This window comes from Arachis hypogaea, chromosome 15 (genome assembly GCF_003086295.3).
Source record: "Arachis hypogaea cultivar Tifrunner chromosome 15, arahy.Tifrunner.gnm2.J5K5, whole genome shotgun sequence".
Classification (NCBI taxonomy): domain Eukaryota; kingdom Viridiplantae; phylum Streptophyta; class Magnoliopsida; order Fabales; family Fabaceae; genus Arachis; species Arachis hypogaea.
This window is the reverse complement of record NC_092050.1, coordinates 20,963,000-20,974,269: the sequence shown is the minus strand read 5'-3', so window position 1 is coordinate 20,974,269 and position 11,270 is coordinate 20,963,000. Positions and strand designations below refer to the sequence as shown.

Genomic DNA, 11,270 nt, shown 5'->3' with positions numbered 1-11,270 from the left:
ACTGTTAGTTTTCCCATGTGTATTGAGATTACTACCGGATCGTCCAAGTTTGGACATTGCGACTTAAAGTCAGATGCGCCAAAAGTGATTTTGGTTGTTGGAGCCAAAGTTTGGGTCCTTTGCTAAGACCCTTCCATTATCATCATGGCTCTGTAACTTCTCTTCCTAGCTGTACTGGTTGCTCCTCCTCTTGCAAAGCCACCTGAAATGAAGTTTATCACTCCTTTAGATGTAGGAGTTTTGACTGGTCCATACCAGGTTCCTTTTTCTTTGTGGTCGGAGCTATAGCTCAGTTTGTCAGTATCTCTTGATTCCTTCTGGCTCCTGTAAGTGACATATTTATCCAGTAGGCCTTGTCTTGCTAATCTTTCCAACAAGTCTTTGGTTACTACGCATTCATCAGTGATATGGCCGTACTTCTGGTGAAATGCACAATGCTTGCTTCTGTCTACATACTTTTGGTCCTGATATGTGCCTTCTTTGCTCGGTGGTTTTATTAGTTTATTGTGCAATATTTTCTTGATGATGTCTTCTCTTTTGGTATTGAATTTGGTGTATGAGTCGAACTTTGGTGTTAATTCGAAAGGTTTTTTGGGGTCCTTGTTGTGAGATCTGGGAGGTTTTTCCTCTTCCTTTCGAGATAAGGGTCTTTCGTTTCTCCAAGTTTCACATAATTCTTCAATTTCAATGTTCTCGGTTACCTTGTCTCTAAATTCCTCCAATGTCTTTGGCTTTGCAACTGCTATTGCTTCCTAAAATTCCCAGGTCGAATGCCACTTTTTATCGCGTGCAGTTGTACTTCTGGATGAAGGTCTGGGATTTCCATGGCCGCTTTTGTGAAGCGCACCATGTAATCCTTCAAGCTCTTATGTTGTCCTTGTTTGATTGTACTAAGATAGTCTGAATCTCGCACATAGATTTTGGATGCTACTGAGTGGTTTATGAACAACTTTGCAAATTCATCGAAGCTTGATATTGAACTTGTAGATAAGTTAGAGAACCACAATAAAGCAGCTCCATCTAGAAAGGTTGGAAAAGATCGGCACAAGATGGGATTGGAGTCACTATTAAGAAACATCATGGATTCAAATTTTGTGACATGAACTTTAGGGTCTCCGATCCCCTTGTACAGCGTTAAAGTCATTGGAAGTGAAAAATTTTTAGGCATTTTAAAATTTATTATTTCTTCTGCGAATGGGCTAGTCCGTCGTCTTTCTGTTTTGGGAGGTGTTTCCCCTGTCTTCTGCGAATTGGCCTTCTTGTCGTTCTTTTCTTCGCCATTGTTCTAAATTGTTGCTAATAGTTTGGACATTTGTTGGTTTTCCGCCTATAGAGTGGCGTTAGCAGCCAAGAGTTCAACATTGGTTGGGTTGGCCTGAGGAGTCATGGAATGATCCGTCATGTTTCGCCTTCTGAAAAGAAAAGAAAGCACAAGTCGATTATAGTAGTGTTAGATCAAAACTGGAAGCAAGGCGATGGCCCCACGGTAGGCACCAAATGTTCTGGCAAGGATACGCTTTTTCGAGGTATAGCTCGGTTCTGCTCTTTCCGTCACTACAACGTCCCGGCTCGAAAGCGTAGCACCCTTGCGAACTTGAACCCGAGCATGGTACCTGCAAAAAAGGACTCCGACGCTTAAGTCAGTGAAAAATTACTTAAAAAATGCGTATATAGTAAGTGAGTTTATGTTTTATGATCTGCCCTGTATCGTCGGCCCTCAACTTGATTTATAGTTCGTGTGAGGTTGAATTATTCTTCGGTTAGTACCGAGATCTTCGTGGCCGACGCCAGTGCGAGATATTTGGGGGAGAGGTATAGTGGGATAGAATTTTGTTACGTTGAATAGTTTGATTTTGATATGACCGAGGTATAAGCCGGTTTTTTCCGATGTATAAGGGATACAGTACACCATGTTATCACGAGTGCCGCAGAAGCTAGCAAGTTCACAGTTGCGCAGCTCATGCATGGTGATCTTTGGTTGGCTGAGACCGGGGTTAGCTTCATTTCAGACCTCTAGACTCTATAATATGTGTATTTTTATGCTGTTGCTCGTGAAATAAAATAAAGCTCTTCCGCTGTATGTAGTTTATACTTTACATAACCTTGTAGCAACTATCAGTCTTGTAGTGCATCATATACTTTACCAAAAATAGAGAGACTCGAACCCGCAACTTTTTAGGTGAGTATAGGGAGACTATGCCATTTGAGCTATAGCTCGTTAGCATGCATCATATATATTTAGAGAATAAGGATTGTTCAAATGATATTGGCCTAGTTAATGGATGGAACTATTTAATTAGTCTTCCATGGACATTGGGCAAACTAGATAACAGATGGGAAGAAGAGATTAGAAAAATCAAAATTTACATATACTTTTATTGATATCATATACTATTGAACACACAATAGTATTGCATTATACATATAGGAAAAGCAACAATTAGTAATAATCATATCAAAATTAAAAAATTGAACTTAATTATTGGTTTTTTATTTCTTTAAGTGATAAACTATCATTTTTACTCATAAATATTCAGTATATTGACAAGTCTACCTACGAAAAATCGTAACTAACTTTGTACCTATGAAATATGAATTTCGATAGACAAAATTACTCAAACCTTAAAAAATTATTCAAAATTTCTAAACTATCCCTTATAATAAACCTACCTCACCTCTAATTCCAAACCCTAACCTTGTACCATCACTACTCAAATTTTTTCCTTATCCAACTCTCATCCCTTAACTTCTGTAGCAGCTATTACTACTGCTGCAACCACCATTATCACCTCCTCTTTACCATCACCTTCATGTGACCTTGTCGTTGTTATTGAAAATCATGTATTTGAAGGTTCTTTTGCCACAAAACTTAGATGCTCTCTTTGCTTTCATGCCATTATGATATGCCAGAAATTCTTGATGGCGCTATTTGTTCTTTCTGAGAACAGTCTCGCTATGAGGACTCATTTATTATCATAAATGTAGTGCGTCCGCTAGTAACCAATCTTCTTCCTTTTTTGTGAATAGCCTTCTGTTGATTCTTGGATCTAGCTTATTGAACCATCTTAATTTATAACTTTTTCCTATAAAAACAATTAACCTCGTTAAGATTAAGGAAGCATATAAAACTCCTCATTATAATTTACAATAGATTAATTAATCAGATGTTGCATGTTCCATCCAACTAGCTATTTCGATTTAATATTCTAATGTCTTTTTATTTATAAGAAGATAGAAATTAGATTTGTAATTATAATATATTCACAAATACATACATGATCCTCCTTGAAGTTTTTTGAGTAAACTATCAACCCGTCCTGTCCATTTTTACAAATGACAATGTGACTCCTAGCAAAAAAAATGCTCCACTCTGGTTCTTGTCCATGTACTTTGTCTTTCAATGTGGACCTTCTGTCACTTTTTCTGTGAGAGTCTAACACGGTGGCATGTTAAGCTGATGAGTTGGGGGATTAAGATGGTGATGTGGATGTTAGTTGCCAACATGGTGCATTCAAAGGAGATGGGTCTATATGTGCTAATCCACATAAGCAAAAACGATGTTGTTTTGCACCCTCAAAAGATCTTTCGTAGATCAGTGTTGTCGTCTCTCTCTTTGTAATAATTCTAAAACCCTAAAACGCCATGAGTAGTAGCAGAGAGCTCCGGAGTGGAAGAGAAGGAGCTAATGATGATGGTAGGAGTTTTTCTGTAGTCTTGTTGGCAATGCTGGAGCAAAGAAGAAGAAGAGTTTTGTTGCCCTTGAATACAACTGAGGAATTCACGCAATTCTATTTATGTCGTCAACAAAGTTGAACCATAATAGGCTTTTCTATAGATGCCCATACTTCAAGGTATTGCAAATTTCGTTATTTCATGCCTCATCTCCCTTAACATATCTTCACATGTGTTGTATATACTCTGCAAAATACAGCTCCTCATTGCAAATATTTTGTATGGTTGGATGATTATATTGCATTGTTTGAAGAGGATCCCTCAAAGGCTATCAATTTTTGTGGTTTCAGTGAAAAGCAAAATCAATTCCTTAGTCCACCTGATATGGTTGATGAGAAACTCAATGAGCTAGAGAACAAAGTTATTGGCTTAAAGTTTCAAATGAAGAAATTTAGAAATGTTAATTATTTAAGGAGTTTTAGTTTTGCATTTATGGTTGTAGCTATTGCTACTGGAGTTGTATTTGCAAATTTTTTCAAACAATCTGGTTAGCTCTGGTTATGATGTGGTTGTTAGGATGGGTTGTTGATAAAATTATAGAATGTTGTTCAATTTAGTTTATTTTAGAATGGTTTTTGGTTAGGGTATGAAATGTAATAGCTTTGTTTGGATTGTCTTGGTTTTGTTTATGTTGGAAACACTTGGCTTCATGAAATATAATTGTTAATTAAAAAAGTATCCATGGTGAATGCTGTTGGAATAATATAATGCATAATAAAACAAATCAAAACATATATGAGCATATAAGCCATCGTAATATATCACATGAGTTTAGACACAAAGTAAGCACATTATGTGCATATATTTCAACAAAAGTGGGCAACATATAGCTATTTACTAACAGAAAAGGGCAAGATTATATAACTACCAATACCAAGCAATGTATCATAATGTGATAAGGAAATAAAACAACCTCCTAAACACGTATCATAATATGGTCAATTAAAGTCAAGTTTCTCTTAAAAGTCAACCTACAGTTTAAAAAAGACAGTTTACAGTAGTTGTTAGTACAACTGGAATGGAGCATCTAAATCTTTCTTGGAGACCTAAAGGCTGGAGCGGGGTTGAACTTGAAAAGCCTTGTTGCAGTCCCATAACTTGTTGCTGCGATTGTCTCAGCTGTAACTCCACTTTGTCCATTGGATTTAGGCACTGCAGATGCAGTAGAAGCGTTAAAAGCTGGGTTGGTAGGAATTTGTATGTTGGGCGAAGCAGGGCACTTGAAAGTTGACCCCGTGGTATGAGGAACTTGATGCATCACAGTAGTTTGAACAAATATAGGTTGAGTTAGAGGCCTAACAATAGGGCGCTTCATCTTTTGTGCTACTGTTGTGATCTATGGAAGTGGGTAGTTCAAGCTGATGGTCTTTGATGCATGCTATAAGAAGACATTTAATTAGACTAATTATAATTATTTAGAGTTAGACCACAGATAATTATTTAGACCTTACAAAAAGATATTCATTATTTACATTACCTCTTCAGCTTGGGGGAAGACTATGAAAGTGGAATTTCATCCTTTTGTGCCATTGTAGTCTCTCTCCATTTGAAGTTGATTTAGGTAGTTTTTTCTTGTGTTTCTTTGTCTTTGTCTATTGGCAAAGAAAATATAAACAATGAGAATACAATCACAATAAGTTATATATACAACTATTATGTTAAAGTGATAACCAGTGGATCCATAATAGTTCCTGCATCATTCTCATTCTAGTTATTTCCATCTTTTCCTTGAACCCGTAAAATTATACATTGAGAAAAAATTCAAAAAAAATCCATAGCTTTTTTATTTATAGACAAATCGAACCCTAACCATTTAATGATATGACACTTAAATCCCTAACCATATTTTATTTAGGACAAATGAAACCATATTTTGGATATACTTGTATGATAGCTTATGACACAAGTTTCCCCTTGCTAGCTCTTTTTTTCTTCTTGGTCATGGGTTTCCAGTTAGGATCTTTAGGAGGATTGGAGCAGGTGGCTCTGGCCACACTTATTACAAGTAACTTTAAAAGTCTTTCTTGCCTTGTTAGAATGCATCTCTCTCTCTCAACAAGATCAATTCTCCTCTTTATTTTTGAACGATGTGCAACCTTTTTAACCGAAGGAGATGGTGGCTTAGGACACTCTGTTGGCATCTAGTACTCCTCATTGTTGACTGGTTTGAGGCTGTGCGAGTATGTAGATTAATATATAGCATCCAGGGTGAGCCATCTATGGACAAAGTCCTCTGACTTCAGCCCCAATTTAGCCATGGTTGCAATTGCATGCCTGTATGGCATCCCTGTACAATAACCAACAGATATGAATACTTATTAAATAAAAGTAGAAGGAGATCAACTATGTAATGAGTAAAGTAATACCAGTCAATTACCGAACATCGCAAGTGCAAGTCCTATTTTGCAAGTTGACTCCCACTTTGTGTCCTTGTATGTGAACTTCAAAGAGTACTCTATAATTGTCACCAACCCAGATTGCCTCCATTTGGTGCTTCTTTTGCTGCACAGGGACCAAGTGACCAATGTGATTCTCCAACTTCTTTTTAGCATCACCTTTTTTGTCATAATGTAGTACCCCAAGTCCTCACACATGGAAAGAATTGGCTTTCTCCTGCAATACAATCTTGGCATTCCAGACTCACACATGTTATTTGCAATATTGTCAACCTTGGTCCCATGACTGAAATAAGCCTTACACCACATTATAGGATCAAACTTCTGCAAAACTCTTATGCACCTTCATTGATTTGCTTTAACTTCTCTACTGTTGTGTTGAACTCTTGGAAGATGGTGTACCTAGAACACTCCCAAATCATCTACTTTGTTTGTTGATCTTTGAACTATTTGTTAAATTTTTTTCAGATGTAAAGGACACAATTCATGTGATACGCATTAGGCATCACTTCCTTAATTGCAAATGCCAAGCCCTGTCATAATCACAAAATTACCAACACATAGCAGTTACTTAAATCCCAAAAAATAATATATATATATATATATATATATATTACACACACACACACACACAAAATTATCATACATGTAAATTAGCTAGTTAGGGTCCATGACTTACTTTTTTATTGATCTAATATAAATTTTATCCAAACTGTGTAACCTCTCCTAGATCTTTCTGCAACAATGTCAAGAACCACTTTCAAGTGTCCTTGCATTTATTAGGGACAATTGCATAAGCAATAACATATAAGTGATTATTGACATCTTGTCCGACTACACTCAGAAACTGTCCACCATAATAACCTTTTAAGAAGCAGACATCCAATTCAATTAGTGGCCTGCATCCCTTCTTAAACCCCTTTTTGCAAGTATCCAAACTAATATATTACCTATCAAACAGTGGGAGAGATTCAGATTGGGGGATTGTTTTCATCAAAGTCATACTTTTGAGGTTGCTTTTATTCAACTCCATCAGATAATCTCAAGTCTTTCCAAACTATGCTCTTTTATTTCCAATGACAACCTTTCTTGCAACCTTCAATATCCTGGATCATCCTTGGATTCAGCTGAACCTTGTACTCCTTTATCATATAATCCATTGCTTGCCTTAGTTTTAGATCAGGTTCAACAAGAAGCCTCTTAACTAATTTTTTTGCAACCGGAGATTTGTCAAACAAGTTACTTCCAAAATCTCTTTCACAATAATGCTTATTAAACAGAGTCTTCACTTGAAAGTAACCTTTGCAGTATTTCATGATGTAAAAATCAAACAAGGACAATTCTCATTAGTACAAGCTGTCTTAAGTCTATGCTTCTCATTTTTAATATACAACACATCCTTACCCTCATACACAAAGTAGTCCTTGAGAGCCTTCTTGAATAACTCTATAGTGGAAAATATTTGACCAATTTTAAACTCCACCTCACCCAACTCAGAGTATTCATTGAAAGAGTTATAAGTTGTCCTTTCTTTATCTCCAGATGGTACTAGGCTATTAAACACCTCACTTTCATACTCATATGGCTTCTCAAAGTCACTATCTAATTATACTGCAGTTGGGTTGGTGTGGGCTCTTTAGTAGTATCTCCCACATTAGCATCTCCCTTGCCATTTTTCCCCTCATCAGGCCCACTTCTATTACTCATTCTTGAGCCACCCAAATCTAGTCCAGGCTTACTATTCTCATCCTGCATCTATTGTTTATCATTCTTATCCCGTAGAATATATTTCCTTCTAATTCCAGAATACTTCCTACAGGCCCTCTTTTTAGTAGTTCTAGGTGAAAACTTTGGGTCATTGATAGATGACTCCGTCACTTTTTTCTTAGTAGCATTTACCTTATTTTTTTTCTTTAGGTGACCCAACCTTTTTTATAGGACTCTTCTTTTTATTTTATTCCTCAAGATCTCATCACTCACTACAAAAAAAATGTTAAATACCATCAAATTTATCATCGAATTTAGCGTCGGACATTAGCGACAGTAAATTAGCAATAAATTCGTCAGATAAAAAGGTTACCGTTGGATTTGATATTTCGACAGTAAATTAGCCGGCCATAATTAGAGGGAAAATAAGAAAAATTGACGCCGAGATTACTGTTAGATTTACCTTTGGATTTATCAACCGGTAATTTCTGATTAGTACAATGTTGCGTTTTGGTCACTTTCAAAGTGTTACCGTTGGATTTTTCCATCGGTAATTTTGCCCTAAAATCGAACCACAAACCCTCTCCCCCCTAATTTTTGAACTACTCTCTCTCTCTCTCTCTAACCATCTCCTTTCTCTCTCTCTCCCCCAAACCATCTCTGACAGCCCCTCTGCCAGCGTCGGCCACCGCCAACTGCATCCAAAGACTGCGTGAAGTCAGCTAGGTGCTCCTTGCAACGCATTGGTCACTTTGTCGCCGCCATTTTTGTCGCTTCTGCCATTGCTGCCGCTATCTTTGCTCCCTTAATCGTCGACCTACGTCTCTCCTCCTTCCTCCAGGTAAGTTGCCCTCATCCCTCTTCCTATTTCATCCCTATTTTTACTTCATTCTAAATAAAAAAACCCTAACCCTATCTCACTCCTTCTTCAGTGACCGTGGTCCATGGTTCAAATGTTCTTGCCAACTCGGATTCTCGCTGCTAGTCGTACTTAGTTCCTGTCATATCGTCATCCTCTGCTTCCTCTTCTCGTGATTCCTCCATCGCTATGTTCTTGGTTCTGCTTTTGCAGTGTGGGTGAATACACTGATTTCACTTTTGACTGAGTTTTTTTTTTTTTAGTTTTTCAAATTTAAATTTTGATGTAAGTTTAGATAATTTGTTTAATTTGACGTAATTAGCTATTATTGAGTTACATATAACTCTATTGTTATGATTTTTAGTTTGTTCTTGATTCTTGGTTGAGATTTTTTGTTATGTTTTTGTTTTCCAAGTTTGAGTTCAGAGAACAGTACAAGAAATAGCACCCAAATAACAAATATGTTGAAGTTGTGAGTGTTTATTTATGTGAAATACTGTTCAGTACTTGCTTTAAAAAATTTTGAATTAGTTTTCAAATTATTTTTAACATGTTTGAATTTTAACTTCTTTTATCGTTGTAGTTTCAAAACAATTAGGTTAGCAAGATTGGTGGTGGTAGGTAAAAATCAATTACTTATTTCTAACTTGTTTTATGATTGATGATTATTTTTAATGTTATTTTTATAATTGTTCTCTTATTGGTCTATCGAAACTTCAAATTCAATCACACATTAGTTATCTCCACTTTTACTTTCTCTCTAAAGTTAATGTTCAATTGTTCATATCTTATTTTCAGAAAAATTGAAGTCACATACAAAACAAAAATTCATAGAGTACAATGATACCAAACATTGATAGGGTGAACATTCTCTATAAGTTTTATAGTCTATTTTTAGTTCTTTCAAAATCTTAATGTTTGAAAAAGAGTGAACAAATTTATATGTTGATTTGGATGGTATTGGGTAGAATTTTAATTTGGATTAAGCTTACAAAATCAACTGCATAAGCCATTAAGAGTAATAAGATATGATATATGGATTATCTTTTATTGAACATAAAAGGTTCTTAATTGGTTTTAATTTTTTTCATAAATGTGAAAATAATACTTTAAGACAAGTTTCTAGTCATAATGTGCATATATACTTAATTTTTCTTTCTGTTTGCAGAATATGGGAGTTACTGCCCTGTAGTGCAGTTGGTTATTATACTTTTTTTCTTTTTGTACTTTAATTTTATTTTTTTTACTTGTTTGATTGATTGGTATTAGTTATATATGCTTTTGTTCTCTTCTCCTGTAGGAGGAGGATGATGATAATTGAATTTATAAGAAAAAGTAAAATTTAAGTTTATCGGCAGATTTACCGTCGGATAAATCTGCCGGTAATTATTAATTTAGTTATTAGTAAATAGCATATTACTGTCGGATTTACCAAGGGATAAATCCGATGGTAAAAGTTTTTGGCAGAAAATTTTTTACAGTAATTAGCTGCATATAAAAAAATTTGTCGGTAAAAAATTACTGTCGAGGTCTATACCGTCTGATTTATTCCAAAGGTGAATTTGACTGTAAATAGATTACCGGCAAATTTTTTGGTAAATCCAACAGTATCCGGTGATTTTCTTGTAGTGACTGCTACTGTCATCAGTCTCATATCCAGTAGGAGGAGACTTATAAGCCTCGTCCTCTTCGCTTTCATATCCATCACAACCTTCTCTCTTACTCCTTCACCAACTACCTCTGGCAAATTGGTGCACGAAATTGTGATCACATTAATGTAGTACTCTTTGTTATTGTATGGAATCATTATTATGGCTCTTTACTATGTGTGGACACAACTCCGTTCAACTAACCAGCAAGTGTACTGGGTCGTCCAAGTAATAAACCTTACGTGAGTAAGGGTCGATCCCACAGAGATTGTTGGCTTGAAGCAAGCTATGGTCACCTTGTAAATCTCAGTCAGGCGGATTTAAACATGATACTTTATTAGATTAAAATAAACAATAAAAAGGGATAGAGATACTTATGTAGATTCATTGGCAGGGATTTCAGATAAGCGAATGGAGATGCTTTTCGTTCCTCTGAACCTCTGCTTTCCTGCTATCTTCATCCAATCGGTCTTACTCCTTCCCATGGCTGGCTGTATGCAAGGGCATCACCGTTGTCAGTGGTTACATCCCCTCCTCTCAGTGAATCATATGCTCACGCACCCTGTCACGGCACGGCTATTCATCTGTCGGTTCCCGATCATGCTGGAATAGGATTCACCCTCCTTTTGCGTCTGTCACTAACGCCCAGCACTCGCGAGTTTGAAGCTCATCACAGTCATTCAATCATTGAATCCTACTCAGAATACCACAGACAAGGTTTAGACCTTCCGGATTCTCTTGAATGCCGCCATCATTCTAGCTTATGCCACGAAGATTCCTGTTAGGAGATCTAAGAGATACTCATTCTAGCTTAATTCATGTAGAACAGAAGTGTTTGTCAGGCACGCGTTCATAAGGGAGAAGGATGATGAGCGTCACACATAATCATCACCTTCATCACGTTCTTGGGTGCGAATGGATATCTTA

The 11,270-nt window shown here is 36.4% G+C and overlaps 1 protein-coding gene across 1 annotated transcript; it reads right to left on the bottom strand.

Moving 5' to 3' along the window:
* Nucleotides 1–122: 122 nt before the first annotated feature.
* LOC112748072 (uncharacterized) lies at nt 123–1,144 on the bottom strand. The gene is made up of 2 exons (XM_025796273.1): nt 800–1,144; nt 123–752 (listed from the first exon to the last, which is right to left on the bottom strand). Exons 1-2 carry the CDS (start codon nt 1,142–1,144, stop codon nt 123–125), a joined length of 975 nt encoding a protein of 324 aa, XP_025652058.1.
* Nucleotides 1,145–11,270: the final 10,126 nt, after the last annotated feature.

Excerpts from the sequence above, each read along its gene's own strand:
- LOC112748072 (XM_025796273.1), bottom strand. The coding sequence starts at position 1,144 with ATGACTTTAACGCTGTACAAGGGGATCGGAGACCCTAAAGTTCATGTC. Across the intron at positions 753-799 it reads TCCCAGACCTTCATCCAGAA|GAAGCAATAGCAGTTGCAAA; the intron begins GTACAACTGCAC and ends TGGGAATTTTAG.